This window comes from Vicugna pacos, chromosome 12, assembly GCF_048564905.1.
Source record: "Vicugna pacos chromosome 12, VicPac4, whole genome shotgun sequence".
NCBI classification, from domain to species: domain Eukaryota; kingdom Metazoa; phylum Chordata; class Mammalia; order Artiodactyla; family Camelidae; genus Vicugna; species Vicugna pacos.
In genome coordinates, this window is record NC_132998.1 from 35,314,484 (window position 1) to 35,339,344 (window position 24,861).

General features: G+C 37.7%; 1 protein-coding gene across 3 annotated transcripts in view; it reads left to right on the forward strand.

Moving 5' to 3' along the window:
- The window catches only part of FGD6 (FYVE, RhoGEF and PH domain containing 6), a 96,196-nt gene that overhangs the window by 53,754 nt on the left and 17,581 nt on the right, over positions 1-24,861 (forward strand). For all 3 annotated transcript variants that reach the window (XR_012078509.1, XM_006197909.4, XM_015248294.3), the window contains exons 6-13: positions 1,828-1,979; positions 3,146-3,302; positions 4,765-4,852; positions 19,690-19,740; positions 22,683-22,741; positions 22,825-22,896; positions 23,608-23,676; positions 24,214-24,297. Coding sequence is in view for 2 of the 3 variants with exons in the window: in XM_006197909.4 (XP_006197971.2) it covers positions 1,828-1,979; positions 3,146-3,302; positions 4,765-4,852; positions 19,690-19,740; positions 22,683-22,741; positions 22,825-22,896; positions 23,608-23,676; positions 24,214-24,297 (732 nt within the window). In the remaining variant the exon portion in view is untranslated. The remainder of the gene's footprint in view (positions 1-1,827; positions 1,980-3,145; positions 3,303-4,764; positions 4,853-19,689; positions 19,741-22,682; positions 22,742-22,824; positions 22,897-23,607; positions 23,677-24,213; positions 24,298-24,861) is intronic.

Here is a 24,861-nt window from a genome sequence, read left to right on the forward strand (position 1 = left end):
CAAAAGCTGTGTCAGACAGGGTCCTTAAGCTACTTAGCAGCTAATGTCTACTGTCACTGTCCTGGCTGAGGAAATGCCTTCCAACTGGAAAACAAAAGTCATCCTGCTGCCAAGGGACAAACATGTTCATTATTTATTCTACCCAAAGAAAGGGCATGCTAATTGTTTTGCTGGACAAAGAACTCTTGCAGCTAAATTATTTAATCATTAAACTGGTATAATTTAAAAAATGCTATAGATGATGTTTAACTGCTGTGCTTCGAATACATTTACAATTGAGAATGTTATTTGTGGTATGTAAATATATTCTGTGTAGTTCTGCTTGATGAAAAATCTAATGATTTTCGAGTGTTAAGTTAGCACTATAAATGTGAGTACTGATAGAAACAAGCTGTTGGGAGCTGGAATTTGGCCCAAGTCCATTTGGTTTCCGGAGCTGTGTTGTGTGGTTTTCTGGATTGGAGTTTATACAAGCAATAAATTCTTATTTTATATTACGGTAATTAGTTGTAAAAGTTGTTCTTTAGTTACTGGTGTAAGTAGTTGGTTCCTTTGGGCTGGTGTGACTGTTTGGTGCTGATATAGTCAGTCCCGGGTCCTGAGGTCTAAGGGCAGGATGTATTAGCCCTTGTTGAGCACAAGAAGAGTTGATTTGTCTAAAATACACTTTAGAAAAGGAATCTTTTTGTGTACTTTTAAATTATGTATTAGGTGGTTGTTCTTCACAGAAAGCATAAGAAATACTAATGGTTAATATATGTATTTCGGGGGCAGGTGTTGAATAGATCAAGGGAGAAATCAGGATCTTTTTTTATTTACTTGATCTGACCGGTAAACTCCCGAATGGAAAGCAGTTTGACAGAAAGGAGAAAGAAGGGAAAGCCTAGTAAAGAGTCTGTTTTACCCAATCTTTGCTTTAAGGATTTAATTAAACCTCCTGCTTCTAAGAAGGAACAATCTTTGTTTTTGAATCCTCAGGCCTGTGGAATAGATTCCACTATTGTTTTACTTATCCCCCAAGGGTAGACCTCAAGATACAGTGAAATCCAGACAAATACCATCTCCAGTCCCACCCTTTCCAAGTCCTCGGGAGTGATAGGGTGGGGTGGGATGGACCTGTCTTAAAACATGGTATAAACAGTCTTTTTTTTTTGGTATAAACAGTCTTATAGAGAAAAGTCAGTGATAAGAATATGTGATGAGAAATGTTTTTTTTTTTTGTAAGAAGTATAAATTCTGGTGAATTTATGGGAAGGCTAGATAGAGGGAGGGGAGAGTTTAAGGTCCAGAGTTAAAACGTTATGTTGATCCTGTGTGCCAAATACATTGCAAGAGGCTTTATGTGCAGTATCTAATTAAAGTCTCAAAACCCACTTAACAGATGAGGAAAATCTAGCTGAAGGAAACACAGTAAATTAGGAGCAAGAGCTTGGATCCAGTATTCTCAGATTATCAAGAATGTACCATGCTCCACATGACAAAGAGACACTTCCAAAATAAAATTAATTAAGATCTGCTGGGAACTTTTAAAATAAATGAATTTTGTTCATATAGCAGTATTGGGATAATTATAAGGGCTACTTAGATTTGCAATGCAATTTCCAGATAATCCCTTAGTATATAATTGCTAAGTTTGGAGATCAAACTATTTAAGAGAAATATCACACAATCTGTTTTAAATTTAATTTCCTATCAAAGTAATAAGTAAGTTGGGTAGGAGGAAGTGGGTATTGGGAGTTTATATTGTTTTGGGGAAAAGAGTGACTGGGGAAAAATCTTTTTATCAAGTTATGTGTGTATGTCTATTTCTCCTCTGGCCTGTAATAGGATTTCCGGGATGCAGTAGCACATGCTTCCAGGCAACTTGGGAAACCAGTGATTGAGGACCGGATCCTAAATCAAATCCTGTACTACTTGCCTCAGCTGTATGAGCTCAATCGGGATCTCCTGAAGGAACTGGAGGAAAGAATGTTAAACTGGTAAAAATGAACTAACCAGCTTTCCTAGAGTTTCCAATTTTAGATGAAGCTATGAGGGTCCTGCATGTGACAGAGAAGTGTTCCTTACATTGAGTTTTTCATTATGTTGAATTTTCTTAGCAGTTACCTGTAGATTGAATTACACATGGCCAAAATTCACTGGTGCACTGAGCTCAATACTATGAATTTTTAAATTCTTTGATAATGTTGCTTCAAAAGCAAGAAGGGCCTGTATTCAACTAATTTAGCTTTCTTTGTGGCCTTTGGTAATCAAGATTTTTGAGGTTAGGAGAGAAGTTTAGTTGATATTTTCACATTGGGAACATTTTCAAATGTCTCCTCTGTCTTTTTGGGGCTTCAAGTCATGAAACTCTGCGTTTTGGAAAGGAGGCCATTCACTGAGTTAATAGGAAGATTTGTTTGATTTAGGAAATTTCCATATACATGATATCTTTATAAATGCTATAGATTTCAGAAAAGGAAAAGAATTAACTAGTTCCATTGGGCTTCAGACAGTAACAGAAACTTTGGTGACATCTTTGGAAATGTGTAGAAAGTTTGGTTGTAGGAGACTGAATTTATTGTTGAAGTCTATGGGGAACTCAAAATTATTAGAATAACAAAACGATATCACCTACTTTAATGATAAATATTTACCTCTAAGGTTTCCTCATGTGCAATCTGGGAAAATACCTCTGCCTGTTTTAGAAATATCTTGCTTCTACATGTTAGGAAAATATGCTAAATAGTGATTAATTCTTAGCTGCAGCCTAAGTATAAAATAACACAGAGTTTAAGGACTGAGGAATGACTAAAAGCTAATTTTAAAGTCATGATAGAAATAAAATGTAATTAGAGGTAGTCTTCTTGTACATACTTCCTCATTCTTCTTATAAAAAATTATCCTAAAATTTCATCTGAATTGGCTTAAGACTCTGGCTGTAAAGAAGAATGAGATGGTTGGAAACGGGGAGCAGTCAGAGGGCTGGCAGAGTCCAGGCAGGCTGTGATGGTGGCAAAGGAAATGGTGATGAGTGGGCATTTGGGATGTGTCTTAGAAGAAGAGGAAATGAAGATAAGCTGATAGCTTGGAGATGGGACTCTGTTCATCTCTGGATTTATTTTGGATACTGACTCTTTTAATATTTTTGTCTCTCTATCCTCAGGACTGAACAACAAAGAATTGCTGATATCTTTGTAAAGAAGGGACCGTATCTAAAAATGTATTCCACATACATCAAAGAATTTGATAAGAATATAGCTTTGCTGGATGAGCAGTGCAAGAAAAACCCAGGTTTTTCTGCTGTTGTTAGAGAATTTGAGGTATCTTTGCTACCATTTCTCTGTTTTGAAACTAAAAACATCAGTGAATTCCAATCATGCCAAATTAGAAAACTTTGGAAATGTTAAGATACTGCTGATTTCTAATTTGTACAGTAGACAAATAACCAAACTTTAAAATCATTTGTAGTCTTTTCTTCCTCCTTCTTTTCCTTTCTTCTGAAGTCATGCTGTTAAGAAGGGAAGTGTGATTATATATAGCTGTGGCTACTGATAATTGACCAAGGTTTTCATCAGTGTCCAGTGAGTTGTTCTATTGCCTTGGCAGCAAAAGAAAACATAAGACTGGGAAAAGTTAGCTGTCTTGGTTAATGATGCTTACGTGATAGATGCTTTCTTAATGTGCATTATCATTGTAATTTCGTAATTATTCTGAATACCAGAACCTGGAGATACCTATTTTAGAAAAAAATAAAACCATCTCAGCAGCTTTGAAAAAACTCTTCCCCTCCCACCTGAACTGTGTAAGACTCTGGGGACATCTTAGGATACAGGGACATTTTCACTGGGCCATTTTGATGCCGCCTCACAGTAAATACTTGTGTGTGAGATTGGAGGTGAGGCTCAGGAATGGGCACAAGTATCTGTTGTGCATATTAAGGAAAAGAGCTTTAAGGGCAGAATCAAATATCCTAGTGGTCAAGTAGGAAGGGTTCCAGAATCAAATGTTCCTATGTACGGTGTGATTGGGGGGCTGTCTTTTGTAGCCATTCATTTGAGAAAGAAGTTTACATTCTTCTGGCATATAAGTCTGCTTTTCAGGTTGTCTTTTTTTTTTCCCTCTTTTTTTAACTGAGGTAGGTAATTAGGTTTATTTAATTTTTTTTTTTTAATGGAGGCACTGGGGATTGAACCCAGGACCTCGTGATGCTAAGCACACACTATACCACTGAGCTATACCCTTGCCCCCTTTTCAGGTTGTCTTTAATTTCTGCAGTTTTCCCCACTACCACCTGCTGTTATTATCAATGTGTTGATGATAGGCTCTGATGATTATTTGAATCCAATTCCCAGTAGTTTTATTTCTGCCACCTTTTTGGGGGGTCATGCATTTCCTTCTCGGTTGGTTGGTTGGATGGATTGGTTTGTGTTCACGAATACAGTGGCAGATGTTCTTCTAAGTGGCAGCGACTGTGGAGGGTGGGCTCTGATTGGCCTAGAATGCAGACTGCAGCCACCACTGCTGACCAGAGGGCTGTGAACAAGCTTTCCCCATGAGTCAGTGATTTCAGAGACCTACCTAACAGGAGAGAGTGAGCTAAGTGGTGAACCTGCTGTAGTTTCCCACTCAGCATAGGAGCTGTGCTTAAAACAAAAGGAGCTTCTCCATGAATTCCCCTCCAGAGTTACTAGCTATTTAATTTGGCTTCCTAAGCTTTCGATTCTGGGTCTCTTGCTCCTTAGGAAAATGCCTGTGTTTACTTTGGATGCCTTTGCCTTTCAGATGAGCCCCCGCTGTGCTAACCTGGCCCTCAAGCACTACCTGCTCAAACCGGTTCAGAGGATCCCCCAGTACAGGCTGCTGCTAACAGGTGGGCTTTTCTGGCACATCACCAACCAGGCAACTCCCGTCCCAGAGTTTCTTGGGAAACTCTGCCTTTCCTAAGAACACCTCTCTTTTTCTATCCATCCAGTAGCTACTTTCCCTAGCATGTGGATTTATAGATTGCTCACAGCCTCATCTAGGGGTTGCCTGGACTGAACTTCTTCCAGTTCTTTGATCATCCATGTGAATTCATACATGATCATTCCTTTTGCTTGGAACTTCTTTTACAATCCCAACCCCACAACCCTGTGTCATTTCACCTAATTAATATTATTAATCCCAAGAAGGTACTTCTCCAGCCACTCATGAATGAAGTTTACAGGGTCACTCCCATATATTTGCATATCAGATGCCATGGCCCCAGTCACTTACTTCAGATAGCTGTTATAAGGATTGGTTAATGAGACTACGTGGTTGGAATAGTGCTTTGGTCCTAGTAGGTTCTAAATAAGTATTAGCTGCTATTAGTAGTAGTATCAGTATCCTTCTTATCATCATCATCATCGTAATTATATCTGGTCATTGTCTCTATCTTGTATTAGACTGTGAGCTTCAAGATTACAGGGCTGTGTGTCTAGTTTACCACTGCAACAGTAAAAAGAGAAAAGGAAAGCTACGATTTAAATGAAGGCACCACTGTGCTAAGGACTTTTTTTCATTGGCTCTTTAAATCTTCACCATAGCCATGCATATATCATAGTATTATTTACATAGATGAAAATCAGACTTATAGTGATGATGTGGTTTGGCATCACAAAAAAAGCTAGTGTACTCTCAGTACTAAGCATAGTACCAGCACATACTGCTAGATCCTCTGTGGTATTTGCCAAAGTGTGTTGGATGTGCAATGACTTAATATACATATGTAGTGTATATGCATTAAGAATTGTGTCCAAATGGATAAGAATATTCAAATGCCACCACAACTCTAAATTCAGTCACTTGTAATTTTTTTTTTTTAGTCAATTTACAATGTGTTTGTTTCTGGTGTACAGCTTAGTGATTCAGGTATATATATATATTCATTCCTTTTTACATTCTTTTTTATTATAGGCCATTACAAGGTGTTGAGTATAGTTCCCTATGCAATACAGTAGGACCTTGTTGTTTATTTTATATATAATGGTTAGTATCTGCAAGTCCTGAACCCCCAATTTATACCTCCACTCCCGCTCTCCCTCCTCAATCAGTTGTAATTTTATGAAAATAGATTTGAGGTACACTTGGTTCCTATTAGTGTTCTTAAGAAATGGCATGCATGCTTTTATCCTTAATCACCGTCACCTAAGCCAGCAGCTATATTGAATGAGGTGGGTGACTCCTAGAAAGCCAGGGTTTCCCCATTTCCCTTTAGGCAAACCTTCATACCTTCCAGGCTTGCTGTGTGAACTGCTGATGAGGAAGGCTTGCCTTTGAGACCCAGGACTGCCTACCCTAGCTGTTTCTCCTTAATTTGAATTTCTAACTGTGAATCAGGCATTAGATTTCTCTCTGGAGTGACATAAGGCAAACCAAATAATTTGAGGATATCCTGTCCATCTGTACTTTCTTTCCTCTGCGTTTGGCACAGATTTAGAATACACAGAACAAAAGGAAGTACCCATGCATGTGTTGTGTTTTTACTAGACAAATTCTATGCTGTATCATAAACGAGCTATTAAATGGCTTAGGCTATTTCTACAGCTGTTGAATGTAAAGTACTGTTTTTAGTGGCAAAAGACACTTTCAAATAGGAGAAGGATGGAGCAAGGTTTTAAAATTTTCATGTAAAAATATTTTTCCCCCACACTCTGACTGATCTAAGTAAGAATTACACATGGGTTTAATGTAGGTTTCATGCCACATTTGTTTGATTAACGGTGAAATAGCAACAGCAAGTTTTTAAAAAGTCTCTTTAAGAGACAGATTTCGTTTGTTTTATAACCAACATAATGTGAGCTTGGGGTTATTTTTAGTTTTGAGCTGTCTCTTCTTTAATTTTAAAGCCCTTCCCCCACCCCTGTCTTAACTTAGAAAATCTCCGTTGTTTAACTGATGTACACTACTTTATATATAGTAGATCCTCAGTAATTGTGGATTCATTGAAAGATAAAGGTCATAAGTGGCTTTTTCAAGGTTGCAAAGTCAGGACTAAAGTTAAAGAAAGAATATAGTCTTTGTAAAGAAATAACAAGTTTCATATTCTTCATTCTATGCCTTTTATTCTGTTGATTCAAATTCTTCCGTTCCTCCAACCCTGACCTGGAGTCCTCCATTCCCTCTGAAGCCATCTCTGCCCCATTTCTCCTTGACTCTTATTACCAGTGCAAAGTGATTTGGTAAATATTTATTTGATGCCTTGTAAATTTGCTAATATTTGTATGATTTGAATATTGATTCGTTAATTTGATTATAAAAACTCCTTGGGGTCAAGGAGTGAGTCTTTTATTAGTAATTTAGTGCACCCCAACATATCTGGGTCAGATTGGAATACCTTGGAAACTGTTGAGGAAATAATTTTGGTTGGTTTTAAACTATATTTAAAACATCCCTTTAACCAAAATGTCTTTAGCCTAAAGGACAACATTGAGATAGAGAATTTCAGGGATGTTCTCAGAGAGGTGAGATGCCCTGTCCCAGGCAACACAAGTAGTATTAGTTGAAGCAGCTGTGATTGTATAATCCTGAGGACACGTGGGAGTTGGTACCAAGGGTTTGTTTTATATGGATTTTTATTTAAAGTTTTGATTTTCCTATACTCCTTGTTATGTTCTGATTGCTTTCTACTTTGCAAGATATTTCTACCTTTGTTATCAGAGTGCTCCCTCTATGCACTTAGATCTTTAGAAGTTATATTTTAAGTCTGAAGTTTGTATCTATTCAAACATGTGTATTAACTGGATCTTCATCTTTAGATAAACAAGCTCACTGACTTAATCCTCCAAACAACCTTGTGAGGAAAGTACTTTTATTTCCATTTTAGAATTTGGAGTAATTCCAGGGGCACAGAGTACACAGGAGCAGAGAGAAGGAGTGAAACTATCTGAGGCAACTCTTGACAACTTTGATTTATTAATGAGTTTCAGGTAGAGAAAGGGAAGGATTCCCACCTGAGTCATTGTAAGTAGATTTCTACCCACCTTGGTTTCTTGGGAAGGGAAGATTGAGAAATGCAGGGGTAAAGCATAGATAATGATAGGATAGTGTTTTTTAGAATCTTTTAGAGAAAGGTGAATGGAAATCCCCTGATACCAGTAGTCCTGTCCCTACTATTCAAACAACCATCCTATTGTCTTGCAATGTTTTCTTCAGGACATAATTTCGGTTTCCATTGGGTATATTCCCTAGGCTATTTCTTCTTCATTGTAGTAAAAAATTTCTAACTAAATTCTTGGTAATATTTTTTTAAGCTCAACTCAAAATAGGATCAGAGAAAATGTGTATGTTATATAAGGAAATGCTTAAGACTGGAATTGTTTAAAAATATGTAAAACAGTGATTTATTCATTTTAAGCAGAAGAACTTGTACATGTTACCTTTATTTTGTCTGCTCAAGACCATTGGATCTAGCCAGATTTTTGTGTCTGTGTGGGGCCCGGACCCTATTTGGAGTTAGGAGAAATGGGAATCTTGAGGCAGCAGCTAGGAAGCAATAGAAGAAAACAGTCCCCATACCTGTTCCTGAGGACTCAAGGAAACAGCCCTGTGGTCTCCTCCATTATACTCGGTGTTAAGAGCAACTGTTGGTCTGATAAATGACCATATGTCCTGCTGCACTTTAAGTAGTTGTACTATTAGCCATCTCAACAATGATAGCTATTTATTATTATTTTAAAAAACCACACACACATGTGCTGCTGTTGGAGCAGCATTAATTTGTTACCCACTGTTTCTTTCCTTCCTCCCCCATCTGTTCAGGGTAGAGGCTATCTTTTTTATCCCAACTCAGAGCCTGTGTAGTTTCTGACACATAGCAGAGACTAGTAAACTGAAAGGCTTGGGGAAGTAAACATTGTTCATTTTTATGAGAGTGAGAATCCCTATGCAGTAGTGCCAGTTAATGTGTGCTGGATGAATTGATCAATAAATTGCTTTTAAGGGTAAAAACACTCTTCCAGTTTCCCAGAAACAAAGCTGGAAGGACTGAAATACTCCCCTTTCCTTGTCTTTCCTCTATCACGGGCTCTGCTGACTAGTTTTCCTCTGCCTCTGCTTCCTGCTTTTTCCAATTTCCCTTGTTATGCTCCAGGCCCGGCCTTTTCTAAACTCGTGCCAAGTTGTGGCAGTATCTTCTTCCTGGTCATGCTGCCCTTATCACTCCCCGTCTAGGAACACAGCAGGCAAAACACACTCCCATGTCTCCCCTTTGCTCTCACACTACCACACTCAACACTTCTGACACCATATAAATGGGTTTTTTCCTACACCAAGCGATTCTGTTCAACACCAGCTAGGTGTCCTAAAATTTAATTCAATTCTGACACTATCTACCCAGAGACCTTGGGCTCAGTCCCCAAGACTGACCCTTCCAAACTTCAGATGCCATTCACATGTCCCAGGCTGTATCCTGTATTTTCGACCGACCGTCTGCAAATCTGGGTTTCCATGACTTTCTCCTAGGGTTTGCAGATTTGCTAGAATGGCTCAAAGAATTCAGGAAGTCACCTATTTAAGTTCACTGGTTTATTATAAAAGGATACAATAAACGATTCAGATAAACATTCATATGGAAGACATACACAGGGCAACGTATGTGGGGTGGAACTCCCATGCCCTCTGTGGGCCCACCAGTGCCCTAAAAGCTCCCCAAACCCTATAGTTTGGTATTTTTCTGGAGGTTTCATCACATAGGCATGATCGTCATTAATTCCACTCTCTAGCCCCTCTCCTCTTCCTGGAAGATGGAGAATGGGGCTGAAAGTTTCAAGCCTTTAATCGTGGCTTGGTCTTTCTGGTGACCAGTCCCCATCTAGGAGCCCACAGGAGTCACCTCATTAGAACAAAGACATTAGTATCACCTAGGAAATTCCAAGGGAGCTTTGTGTCAGAACTAAGTTCAAAGATCAGGTATTAGAACAAAAGATGCTCATAGTGCTCTTCTCACTTAGAAAATTACGAGATTTGGGGAGCTCTGTGCCAGAAACCTGGAGCAGAGACCAATACAGTTGGCCCTCAGTACCCACAAATTTGGAACCCATGGATAGATAGGTCCGACTGTGCTGCACTATTTTATATAAGTGATTTGAGCATCCACAGATTTTGGTATCCGAGGGGTGTCCTCAAACTAATCCCCCACAGATACTGAGGATGACTGTATATATATTTTCTATCATTTCACAGACATGGTTTTATTCTGCTTATTAAGAAGGTTGAAAACTTATTTATCCTACCCTAACGAATATATGTCAATACACATTTATCCAAACTCATAGACTGTACAACACTATGAATAAACCCTAAGGTAAGCTATGGATTCTGAGTGATTATGATGTGTCAATGTAGGTTCATCCACTGCAACAAAGGTACCACTCTGATGGAGGATGTTGATGATGGGGTAGACTACGCTTGTGTAGGGGCAGGAGATATATGGGAGATCTCCGTACTTTTCCCTCAATTTTGCTGTAAATGTAAAACTACTCTAAAAAAATTAAATCTTTAGAAAACAACAAAATATTTACAGTATAAAGACCACAGTTAAAAATTGTTCATTATAAACAAAGAATTGCCCAGACCTTATTTTCTTTGCTCTAGCTGCATTCAGCATTCAGTTTCTTACTCTCTCTTGAAACCTGTCCTTCAGGGCCAGATTCTCTCTGTTAATCAATTACTTACTCATTCACCCTGTATTGTTACGGGCTGGCCGTGAGCTGGGCACCTGTGTGCACTGGCAAACAGCACAAGGGTGTTCCCTGCCTTGATGGAGCGCACGGTCCTGTTCTTTGGGACCACACCCAACCCCTCAGGGTCCCTCCCAGCTCTTCCTCTTCTCAATTCCTAAAACTTATATTGATCTGGCCACTTGTTTGAGTAAGAATATTCTGAGGATTTATTTTTATAAGGATCACTTCTTTTCTTTGAAGGGCTCTTTTGTGCTATGAAAAATATGTTAAGTATTATAAAAAAACAAAACAAAAACAACAAAGCCCCTCTTCATCTCTACCACCCAGAGATGACTATCATATATCCGTTAAGGGTTGGGGTTTTTTGTTTTTTCTTTAATGATCTCTATTTGTGTTGTATGTGGTATAAATGGTTCAATAAAAGACCTTTTATTTGTGGAAAGTTACTACAGTGGTGTTGAAACAAGTTGAATCAGTGGGGATCATGGTGGGGAAAATATAATGAAAAATATAATTTAAAAATTCCTCTGAAATATCTTTTCCCCTTCTATATTTAGGGGGGGAGAAACAGTCCTTTGAACTTTGATTAAATTTGGATCAGGTATTTTCTTTGATCTTCAAAATATTTATGTTATATTATAAGTGACTTTAACAACATATTATATTACTTTTCCTATAATGATTGCCTGTAGCCTGGGATGGTATTAACTCCCTCTAGGATTTAGAAATCCAGGATTTCCCATGTTGGTAGAAAGTGGGATATTAAAAACATCTGTTATAGTGTTCTGAAGCTATAAATTTCAGTTATGAGCAGGCTAATACAAATTTGACAAAAGATCAGAATCAAATTAATGCATGACTTTTTAAAATCCCTTGCTGACAATTGAAACTCATGCTTAGCAAGTGTTTATTTTAAAATCATGGGCTAATTGTCCACATCAAAAGTCATTCTAACACTTTCTCTAGGACAGAATCTGATGAAAGGTGGAGCTGTCCTGGACACTAGCCAAAGAATTTAGTTTGTGAGGAACCCAAAGGCCCTGATATAAGACAGTTCCATCCATGTGAAATGGGAGGGTGAGAACATTCAGAATTCCCCTTGTAATTAGCTCAGCTCTTGTTCTGTTGCAATTCTTTTTTTTTTTTTTTTTTAAGGAAGGTACTGGGGGTTGAACCCAGGACCTCATACATGCTAAACATGTGCTCTACAACTGAGCTATAACTCACCCCGCCCCTGCATTTCATTTTTAATTGTAGTTGTGAACAAGGTATTTTGAGAGATGGTATATAATAAATTATGTCCATCAAGTATTTTAATACTATGGAAAGACTTCAGGATATGAGAGGCAAGCACATTTGATCTGCCTGGTGAATTAAATTACTGCTTTTAAATGTAATCTCACTCTCTCTATAAAACAGAGGTTCTTGACCTTTTTAAGCTTAAGCCTAGATCCCTCTGGGAATATGGTGGAACCTATACATCTCTTCTGATAATTTTTTAAGCTTCAGAGTAAAATTCATAAGATTAGTAGGAAACCAATTGGGCTGAAATACAGTTATTAAAATAATTTTGAAGTACAACAGTAATACATGTGCTCTTTATGTAATATATTAAATAAAAATCTGGTGGTGGATCTAGTAACTACCATGATTTTGAAATAGTGATGAGAGTAAACAGTATTTTGAGATGTCTGCAACAACTGTTATGTAATATAAAAATATGTGAATTCTATGGTGAAGAAGTCCTGGTATCACTGATAATACGGTGGTTTGTTGTCTACATTCATAATGGAAGGAAATTCCATATTTCACTTGACGGTTAATGGAAATAGTGTTTGTTCTTGCCTATCCAAGTTTGCAGATCCTCTGAATTCTACCCATGGGCATTACCACAAAGCCATTCTTTTTCCAATTCTCAGTATAGATTTGACCCAGATTTGCTGCAAGTAGCCGGATGCCTCTATTGCTGGGACCTGCCTTGCCACAGATTTAGAAGCTGACTCTGTTACTAAAGAATTTCCCGCTTAGCGTTTGTCAGGATCATGGGCTCACATGAGGAACTGTTCCAGGTGGAGAAAACACTGAAATTCTGTCAAACTTGGATTCATTTTGGTGTCTGTATCTGCTTTATTCTTCACTTGGCTCTTCTTTGGGTAGTAAAATACACTTTATTTCCCTAAACTTAAATTTGCTCCTTGTTGATAATCAGGATGGTGAGGACCAACTATGGGTCTGAGATTTCTCCAAGTGGGGCTTGACTGCATCAAGGCCATTTCTGTACGTATAAGATTCCCACTTGATAAAGTGGCAGCCTTAACAATTGGAAATCATATCCACAAAGAAAAGCAGTCTTAAGGAAGTCAAATAATGGACGTTTACATTTGCTAGGAGACTTCCCTGTGGGTTTGACTCCCTTAAGGGCATTCTCCATATGACTAACCAATCTGTCCTACTAAAAAGGGACCGAAGGGAGATTCTGTCCATTGTAAGATCTGCTTCAAAATTTTGCCATCAGATGAGCCTGGGGTCAGGTTTGGTTCGTGAGCCCTTTGAGCATGCCACCTCAGGACCACACTGATCAAAGGCAAGATAAGCCAAGGCTGCCTCATACGGCTGTGCCCCAACATGGGCTCCCGGCTGAGATCCACCACGTCCAGCTTGCACTATGCTCACCATATTGTGTGCCCCAGTGAGGGGCAGCAGCAGCCCAAGAGAAGTGGTCTTTTTAATTTACAAAAAGGTATCACCTGCTTTCCAAGCCATGAATCTACAAGCCTGAGAGCTCAGGAAGGTCTCTTTTTCTAAGTTAGATAGCCCTGAGCCACAGATTCAGGGACCAGAATTGAACTAATATTTGAGAAGCAGGAGAATTAGAACAGAGACTGGAGCACTTTTCAGTTAAACCCTCAAAGTATCATCCCAACTGCTTAGTAAAATATGAAGCAAGAAATGGTAACTCTAAATGGGTGTCATTTAGTCCATCATAAATTCAGGAAACATTTGTTGAATATGCACCAGACCTTGTTCTTGGTGCTGGGGATATAAGGATAATTAATTCAGGCTCCTAGTCCTCATGAAGCCCACAGTTCAGCCTTTGTGTATAAAAGGATACTTGACACTATAGAACCATTAGCTTAGCTTCTAATTGCTGATACTCCATATTCTTATTCAGGTTAACTTAGAATTTTGCAATTTTATCAATACATATCAAAATTATTTTGTATATAATAATAAACAGTACATCATTAAAGAATATTCTGAGAGGGTAATATCAGTCAATACACACTCTAAAACGTCAACAGTTTAAGATATGTAGCATCTTTGCAAGAATAGACCTGTTGATTAAAAATAATAATAATTATTCTGTCATTGGAATAGGGAGGTAAGTTGAAATAGACTTATTTATAAGAATCTAATGTTGACAAAGTAGAAAGTGAAAGACAATAGAAAAAGAATTGTTTATTGAATAACTGTTACATTTTGAAAAATTAATTAAAATTCATGCATCATTGGATACACTAAATAAAATCAAAACTGAATGTAAATAGGCAGAGCACAGAGGATTTTTAGGATAGTAAAAATACTCTGTATAATACCATAATGATGGATATATGCCATTATATATTTGTCCAAACTCACAGAATCTAGAACGCCAAGAATGGACCATAATGTAAACTATGGACTCTGGATGTTAATGATGTGTTGATGTAGGTTCATCAGTTGTAATAAATGCCCCACTCTGGTGGGGGATGTTGATAATGGGAGGCGCTGTGCACGTGTGAAACAGAAAGTATATGGGAGATCTCTGTACCTTCCCCTCAACTGCTTTAAACGTAAACCTGCTAGTCTAAAAAAATGAAGTCTTAACTTTAAAAACCTACATATGAAGCATTAAACTATAAGAAAACCAGGAAAAAATAAAATTGGTTATTTATTAAAACTCTTAGGATAGAGGAGGAGAGATTATTTTCCTAAGCCCAGAAGAATAAAGATATTATAAAGGAAAATATTGACACCTTTCAACTATTCTATTTAATAAAAATATTATAAAGGTTTAAAATATAGTTGAAATAAAAGGATAAAGAGTACATCAGAAAATATATTTGTAGAAAATATGAAAAATACTATTTCACTATGAATATTAAAACTTATGAAGATGTCTAGACTAAAAATATGAACAAAAACACTCAGAAAAAGTATGCATAACAAATACAGTGGCATGTCTAACATCCTCTGAATCATAAATACCAGTTAAAACAAGTTATCAGTTCCCCCTACTACATTAGCAATAAAAAACTATAGAAACTGGCAATCATTTAGTGAAACTTGTATTTATAATGATATTTTTAAATTGTTATATCCTTTTAGGGAAGGTTTCTCATGATATATGTCAATTACTTAAAAAAAAAAAACAAAAACCTTTTCAATCCTCTTCATTTCACCCCCACCCAAAAATCTGAACTATGGAAAAAGGTGAATATATCAAGATATTGACCAGTGTTGTAATTTAAATGGTCACACAATTCGTTATTCAAACCCATTACCTTTCAAGAGTGCAAGGCAGGGGTGGATGTAACTCAGTGACAGAGCACATGTTTAGCATGCATGAGGTCTTGGGTTCAATTCCCAGTTCCTCCATTTAAAAAATATATATAAATAAATAAACCTAATTACCTCCCTCACCAAAAAAAAAAAGAGCAAGTGGCAGTATTTATAGTAATATCTGGACAGCAGGTATATGGTAGAATCATTATGAGCAAATTAGGATGTATGGCCATCCAATTTATAACAGCCAAAACAAGATAATTTAAAAATCATTTAAGTCTAATAATAGAATAACTAAGTACTGTACGATATATTCCTGTGATGAGATCAGCTACTCCTATGTATTAAAAAAAAGTATGAGTTAGAATACTTTAAATGGGCTGTAAAATCTTACATATTATTAAAATTAAGTAAAGCCAAGCATTTATAAAAACAGAAGGAAATGCTTTAAAATCATAATAATTTTTTTAGAGAAATGTTCATGGTTTGAGTTTTCTCCATGATATAATTTTCCAAATTTCCTGTAATGCATTTTAGAATTTAAAAACTATATGCTTCATGATACTTTAGAATGAGCATTATTACAGGTTTTCCTGGACGTGACTGGCTCTCCTCTCACTCCCAACAGGGAGGGCTCAGGAGCTCTTCACCAAGCCACCTTGAACATGGCAGCAGTGTGTCTTACAACTTAATGCTTGATCTCTATTTTGGTATCTAAAATAATCTCTACTCTGTTTCCCAATTCAAGAGGATTTTAGGCTGCTTCTTTTAATATTTGAAACTTTGGCAAAGACGCGTTTATTGACTAGACTTATTATTATCTAGACATCATCATTTTGTATTTGTTGCTGATCTCATTACATATTTAGGGAGGAGAGAAGAAATCTGGATAATACAAAGCAAGACATCCTCAAATTCAAAACACTTGACTTTGAAATGTTATGTGTCCTATAGTGTCCTATATGCTCATTTCCTCTGTACTCTGCCGGCAACCGTTTCTCAGCACACAGTCCAGCAACTTGACTAGATGTTGTTGAATTAGAAAGTCCCCGATTCCCACAGATGACTCAGTTTTAGCAAATAGTTACTATACCTCTGAATAGTTTTTCTGCTTTGATGATTTGTTGATTAGGTAATCAAGGGATGGTAAGGCTTACTAGGAGTCTATATATAGAAAACTTATACCTCTAACAAGATATAGTATTTATTGAGCTCTCATTCTTTCACTCTGAGCCTCATATTATGAGGACAAAGTTAACTTGCATAGCGCTTGAGGCTGCATGTGCTGTTTCGGCTAGTTTTGTGCTACTAATGTTGGGTGATGGTGACTGTGGGGTTAATTAGCTTCCATTGATCGATGATGCCACCTGGTGGCCAGAAAATACATTTTGTGGTAGCCATGCATGCTGCACCAACCTTTTTTGATTTGATACAAATAACCTCAGTAGTGTTTGAGGTGTTTTTATTAGTGAAGTTTTGAAAAATGCCTAGTTTGGCTTGGCGGAAACAGTAAAGCCTTGGAATTGAGAAGATAGTCTAGAATACTGTAAGTATAACATGGTGAATTGAAATGAGTCCTGCGTCTCTTTTTTTTTTAATGAGGCTCGTACAGGATACTAAGGACGTAAATGGTATATAGTAAATTCCTTTTGACTAACACAGGAGTGTCTGTCTGGTCTCCTTTCCTGGGTTTCACCTGGGTTATGACAGTCACTGGAACAGCTGGTGATTTCATTGCTCCTCCCACCTGACTCAGAGGGTGATCAGTCATGTTCTTCTTACTCTGTAATTACAGCAGTGATTCTTAACTCATGGGCTTGTCTTCCTAGAAAAGGTAAAAGTCCTCAAAAGCAGGATGTACTACAAGACGCCCTGGAAATATGGATGGATAGATACACTGGAAAGTTGAATTCTAAAATTTAGTTTTAGCAAGCTGAACTTTGAAAATTGAATTTTAAGATTTTTTTTTTAATTGGCAAGAAAGTAAACCTATCTCCTTGATTAGTAGCATGATTTTGCAACATCTTAATGGTGGCTTTTCTGCTCAGCCGGTTTGTGTATTTCTACTTTATTCTTGAAAGTTCAGTTTGGCAGGCAGCAGCTGAACTCGAGTACAAGGTAAGAAAATGAGATTCAAGTTTATGGGGCTCAGCACAGTAATTCTGAGGTCAGGATTTCCTAATAAGGACATCTTCCTGTGAACTCTTTGGTTTAGAGAAATGTCCCAGTTTGCATGGATATGCTTCTGTCTTAAAGAACAAGAATTGAAGACAAAATAGGAACTTGCCATGAATCTGATACTTAGATAAACCTACTTTCATTTCCACACTCTTCAGCTGACCGCAGGCTTTAAGGAACATCACTTTTGATTAATGAGGTAACCTGGATCTTGAGAATATCTAAGAAGAATAAGTTTTTCTCCAAACCCTGTTGCTTTCACAGAAAAGTTAAGCATTTGGATTCACCAAACATGGCTTATATGTGGAATGTATTCTGAATGGGGTCAGAGTTAGATTAAGTTCACTTTTCATCTCCAGATGAGGCTGAGTATAGTGTATAATCAGTGTATTTTGTTAATTTTTGTGGTTTTCTTATTTATTTGACTGGAAGAATGCTCTCCAACTTGTGTGTTCAGTTTGCTTTCAGATCTAAATTGCTTGTGATAGTCTCTGGCAGGATAGAACCTATGCTCTAGTGCACAGAAGCTTAATTTCGTCATACACAACATCTCACTGTGGCTTATTGCCAGGGCTGGATATTTATAATGTGCATGTCTAGACTCTCACAGGTTCTTGAATCACTGTCTCAAAGATGTACAGTTTCAGCAGTTGAGTGTGTGTGTTTACTATGAAGTTAGAAAAGCTGACATTAACATCCAGGTTTCCCTTTGTGCCTTTGAGCATAGCTTCATGAATCTGTGGGATAAAATTATATCTGTTCAATAATGTTGCTCAGTTGAGATTAGATGTGATTTAAAATGCATTCAGTCTTTTCGTATGCCTTTCCTCTTTGTATTTTCTCAACTCCTACTGCATTAGGATTGGTTTCAGCTTTTTTTGCCTTTTACTTAAACTAGGACATAATCCTGTCTGAAAAACAATTTTTTTTCCTTTAATCCATTAAGCATTTCTTGTCCCCTGTATGCAAAGGCCATGGCTAAGTGCTAGGAGAGAAAGAAAGATGGATCAGATGTGGGTCCTGCCCACAAGGAGCTTTTAGTCTAAGGAAAAAGAAAATGATCAGAAGTGTGAAGTGAGTTAACTGCTGAGTGAGGTATTGTTCAAAGGGAAAGACTATTTCTTTCAAATGGAAAGTTTGGTAGGAGAGGAGGAATTTGAGTTGAGTTCTGAAGAATTATGAATAGAATTTTTATATGCAGAGACAGAGAAAGGATTCAGAAGAAGGGAGCATTAGAGACAAAAAATATGGAGCCAGGAAAAACATGGAAAGTGTTTAAGGAATTGTGCAGAATCAAGCTTTGGTAAGAATAAAGGGCTTGTGTTAGACAGTAGCGAGAGAGAAAATCAGAAAAGTCAATGGGGACTTGTAGTGGGAACTTTAAATTCCAGGGAATGAAATTTGTTTTAATTTGATAGTTAATGGCAAGCCATCCCACATGTCTCCACAGAGAAGGAAATACTACCTTGAAATCCTGTGACATATCTTTGTATTAAAGATTTATTTAATACAGCCTATTGCCTTTTTTAAAAAAAATTGTAAAAACTCCTATATACCATGTTGTTCATTTACAGACCATCTTCATTTAGACCAGGGTTTCTCTATGTGGCCCTATTGACATTTTGGTCAGATAATTGATAATTCTTTGTTGTAGGACTGTCCTGTGCATTTGTAGGAAATCTAGCAGCATCCCTGGCCACTAACCACTAGATGCCAGTAGCACCCCCTTTCCCCCAGTTGTGACAATCAGAAATGTCTCCAGGAGGGCAAATTTATCCGCATTTGAGAACCAATGGTCTAGATACATGTATTGCATTTTTCTGGTGTTCTAGGCATTATTAGCCTCTTAAGATAGACAAATCTAAGAGTTCATTAGGCATCTAATCTATTAATGCTTGAAATTTGGTACTAGACAATACATCTAACCTTGAGATTAAGGTATTTCATGTGTGTTAGAGTAAAAGAGCTGAACTTGGCATCAGGAGACCTGGATTCTAGTCCTGACTGTGACACAGAGAGATTGTATTACTTGGGTAATACCGTGTAGCCTGATTCCTCATCTCTAAAATCACGAGTGCAACCTCTAAAGCTCTGATTCTGTGTCCTGATTTGTTCAAGTTGATCCCTGGGCTTAATTCTTTCACATTTTTAGAACATTAACACAAATCGAACAAGTGTGTATTAACCAATAAGACTGACTGGAGTATTGAATAAGAAAGACAAATGTTTTTTTCCTTAGTAATTTATTGTACTAAATACTATGATTTTTTTCCTTTTCTAGATTATTTGAAAAATCTCTTAGAAGACTCTGGAGATTACAGAGACACTCAAGGTAAATAACCTTTGTGATCTTATGTGTTACAGAAGTTTTTGTATTATATTTATTTGGCCCTAGATAGTAAAAATGTAACGGAACCCATATACAAAACTGTATTTTATTTGTAACAAGTCTTTTTAAAAACTCTATTTTGGGCAAATTAAAATAGAACTAAGTAAAGTGGTAGAGTGGTGCTGGATGGAGGTGAAATTATAGGGACAAAAAGATGCCCGTGGCCAGGCAGCCATGGGAGCCAGCCTCCTGAAAGGGTGGTCCCGGCATAGTCTGTAGTCAGGAAGCTTCATCCTCCTGTGCTCTGTCTCTCTGTACCGGGGTAAATTCACCTTCTCTAGATGTCCACTGCTTTCAAAAGTAGGTACTGAAACAGTTGATCTGCAAGGTCCTTTTAGGCTTTAAAATCATGAGTCCGTGAAGTGACCAAACTACACAAATTAGGGAGAAGGTCTGAAATAGCCTGTTGTGCTGGGACTGTTTAATGATCAGCATTAGCCTTATCATACTTTCACCCCCTCACCCCCAGTAGTCCTTAAGGAAGTCGTACATTACAACGCAAAGGACCTGTTGATAGTCACAGGATAATCCTGTGTCTGTGTGTGTGTATGTCTGTCTGTCTGTCTTTCCCTCTCTCACACATACACATACACACACATAAGGATGAATTCTGTTCAGGATAGTGGTGTTTCTTTCTATTTATCCCCAAACTACCTCTTCCAAATGTCATAGGTATATCCCTGGTTCTAATCTAGAAACACCTTAGGCAAGTCCATCTCTACCCCATTGATTTTACGAATTTTGACCACATTCTTGTGCATCCTTTACATTTTCAAATTACAAAGCTGAAAGGCTCTTAACCCATTTTATAAGAGATTCTTACTCATTCTATTAATCATTTTACTTCTTCTCTATCTTCTCTTTGCAAATGTTACACTTTTTAATATGCTTTTTAAAGGAAAAGTTTGAAGTGGTGGGTATGACATACTTCTTGTCTTTGGTGAACATATAGTTTAGTTGAAGAAGAAAGTCTGTAATACTCATCATCAGATAAAGAACAAAGAAGACAACTTTTAAGTAAGGATGCACTGAGCAGTATAGAATCATTTGGGAGAGGGAGAAAAGCATGAAGTTCAAAGAGGCAGAGCTTCGCTTTGAGAGAAGTAGGGCCAGACAGGAGCCGACTGGAGATGGTGGATGAGAGGAAGAGTGGACATTCCAGATCAGAGTCTGTCTCACGGAGATAAACATTTTAGACAGATCTTAACAAATAAGGCCTCAAGGAAACATACGTCCCAGGGCTTCTGCCTTCAAGCATAGCGAGTTATTAACTCCATTTTACTGATAAGACAAATACAGGGCCGGAGGTTAAGGAGCTTGTTTAAAGAAAATTACATACTTCAGCAAAGACATGGCTTAGAATAAACAGTGAACAGTGAGGTATACTTTGTGGCCAGAGGCAATGCAGTAAAGAGATGATTGGTTGTAGATGAGATTGCCCAAGGGCAAGGAAAAATGAGACCAATATACCTTTGAAGGTAAGCAGAAGAGTGAATGGAACAGTCACCAGGGCCTTTTAAAGAGATGACATGGGTAAAGTAGAATTGCAGAATGGATGAAAGAAGTCAGAGCTTGGTGGCCAGGTGACCAAATAGCAGCAGCTTTATTATTTCATCCATTCATTAAATTTTAAACTTTTGTTCCTGTCCACTGGGAATTCAAGCAAGCCAGAAAGTGGTGAATGTGTCCAGGGTCACCTCTTGCATATCTGCCATGACAGGTGCCAGATGCAATAAATTCTGATATGTGGTCAGGGTCTCTAAAGGAAATACTGCTTTCCTTTAATAATGGTGATAAGAATACACTTAAGGAACATAAGAACCTCCAGGGGTGGTACTAGAAAGAGTATCCTTTGGTCAGTTACAGTAGCTGGACCAAAAAACCTCACACCCTTTCCAGAAATTGATCTCTTTAAAAAAAATAGTCCTTTCATTGACGATTATTCTCACTGCCCCACCAGCCTCAGGAGGCCATGCTTCCCTCTTAAACACTCTACCAGTTTTTCTCCCTGGAAGTGCTACTGTCATATTATATAGAGTAACCTTTTTGTGGATTTCTCATTAGTATTGCAGGATTTTTAACATCCCTGGCTCCTACCCACTAAAGGCCAGTGGACCTTCCCAGTTTGTGACAACCAAAAGTTGCCTTACACGTGTCCCGATGTCCCAAGGGGAACACTACTGTCTTAGATTGAGAACAACTGTTGCCCAAAAGGAGACAAAGTATAGACTTTTTCGTTTATATCTACTCACACAGATAATAAGACTGAAACATTCAGAAACATTTAATAAAGGCAAGGGGTTAATAAAAAGAATAAAACACAGCTGAAGCTAAATAACCTAGCTCACAAAATAATGTAATATAATTTCCTAAGGTCCAGTAGGCTTCCATGTGGCATTTCTTCCTTTTTCGGACCAGACTAAGAAAAAGCAGCTGAGCCCTGATCCTCTTAAATAGTTGCTTCTCAGAATTCTGGTTTCCTATCCCAGAATCCTTCTCTCCCAAGGCAGTTTATCCTGGAATGGTCCTTAGCTTCCAGGTAAAATCCTATCCTTATCCTTGTAAACTTCAACAGAACAATCAAATCTCAGCAGAAAACAACCCTATCATTGATACACAACCCATACTGTTGATACTCATGGTCCATAATGTCTCTTTAGTGTCTTCCAAGCTCATATTTTTCATAAGTACTGTTTTTACCTTGCTTTTGCTCTCCTTAAACCAACCTTATCGTCTCTATTTCTGCCTACTTGCAGTTAACTGAGCTCCTCCAGTGGTTGGTGGTTGGTGACAAGATAGCTATCTTATTGTCTGGAGTTGCTCAGTGTTGCAATTCATTGGTAATGATGATGACCAAATGCCCCTTCTGTCCCTACATATTTTAGATGCCCTTGCTGTGGTTATAGAGGTAGCCAACCACGCCAATGACACCATGAAGCAAGGAGTAAGTACATTCATTTCAGTGGCTGCTGTACTGTTGAGCCCGGGAGCCTGTGCCTTCACATGCTCTACATTCTCTTTCTGTAGGACAACTTTCAGAAACTTATGCAAATTCAGTACAGCTTAAATGGACACCATGAAATAGTTCAGCCTGGACGGGTAAGTGCTTTGGAGTGCCTTTTGCAAACTTAACACAGTGGATTTAGGCACTGTTTGTAGCTATTTCCATTTCAGTTATGAAAATAGGTTATTTGTTATTGTTACTCTTCAGTGACCCAATCTGGATCAACTCAGTTCATTCTATCCTTTCAAAACATTCATGATTTAAGTCACTATGAAAAGAAGTCCAATTCAATTAGGAGAATGGCAAGGGACCCCACAGAGTATCTGATTAAATAGGATCATTTTATTGTGTAATACTAGCTGACCTCACACAGCTTTAAAGACAGTTTCATTTAAAATCTTTAATGTAAAAGAGGATTATAAGGGGAGGGAGAAAATTGGTATTTTGATGCTCCTCACAGAGCACAAAAGTGGCCAAGGGGATGAATCCAGGAAAATTACAAACTGCAGTTGTCAGGATGTTGGCTGTGCCTCAGGATCAAGTGCACACTCGGTCAGTTACATCTCAGACCACATGGTACCCCTGGGCTCAGTACTGGATTTATGAAACTTGGCTGGCTTATCCAATTCCTAAGTGACTTAAAGGGCTTAAAAAGAAACTATGACACTAAAAAGTCACAAGGAAACTATGTCCACCCATCCCCTACAAAAATAAATTCTGGGAAAAGGAGGTTGAAAAGGAAATTATATATATATTGTAGTTGTATTATGACGGTAGTACTAAATGTGTTCTTTTGGATGAATCAGGTTTTTCTCAAAGAGGGAACTCTGATGAAACTATCTCGGAAAGTCATGCAGCCCCGGATGTTTTTCCTGGTAAGTGGCCACGTGTGTTTCTGTTGAGTCCAAGGCAGGAATAATTGTTTAATGAAAGGAGATGTTTGTTCATGACAGGTAAGCTTAGCACATTCAAATAGCAGTTATATTGGGGGTCTCTGAGTGGATGTATTGCTTATTTGCATTTCAAGTATAGGAAACAAAGTCTTACGATGGATAACCAGAAATTTACTTCCTTTTTAAATTTAGTTTATTTCACCTCTAATTTGGAAAAATTTATTCCATCCATTACTTGTTTCAGCATATTGTAATACCTTAGTGGGATTTAGAATTCACAAAACATTGAATCTGTTACAGAATTTGGACAGAAAGCACCATTTTCTAGAAATTACTTTTTAGTAATACTCTAATAAAGCATTCTAGGTGGTTCTGGTTTTATAAGCGTAACGTAAGTATTTTATTCAGAGTGTTTTAAACAGAGAGGTAATATTGTTCCTTTATTCCTGTGTCTTATCAATACCTTTGTAGCTGAAATTTGTTTCTTTCCATTGTCCTATGAAATGTTTCTACTTTCAGTTTAATGATGCCCTGTTGTATACAACACCAGTACAGTCTGGGATGTATAAACTGAACAACATGCTCTCATTGGCTGGAATGAAGGTCTGTGCATCTGTTAGAAGATACTTTCTTTTTACCCTAATGTATTTAGAGAAGGAGCTCTAAGATAATCATCTTTCTCACATCCTTATCTCTTCTCTTTCCATGTGTTACTGTTTATTTATTCATTTTTGAGGTCATTTTTTCCCTCATACATTAATTTAGTCGTGAGACATTTACTGAGAACTACTATAAACAAAACATGTTATCAGTTGGTGAAAAACACAAAGATGAGTTGAAGTGTGATTCTTTTTGTCTCTACCTCTGCTGCAGTGTCCCCAGGAGCTTAGCAACTAGTTGGGAAGCCAATTTGCAACACATGAATACCTATAAAATAGATAGTAATAAATATCACTATAAAAGTGCAGTTAAGGTTTGTGGGAACTCCGAAAATAAAGAAGATGCAGCTTTTGGTGGGACATGATGGGGATTGGTGGCAGCTAGGAAAGAGGGAGAATTGAGCAAGTCTTTTTGGAGGAAGAGCCAAGGGCTTACAGAATAGGTCACATATGGCGGTGCTGAGGTGTGGGGAAAGGCAGTCCAGGTAAAGGAGATAGTCTGACAAAA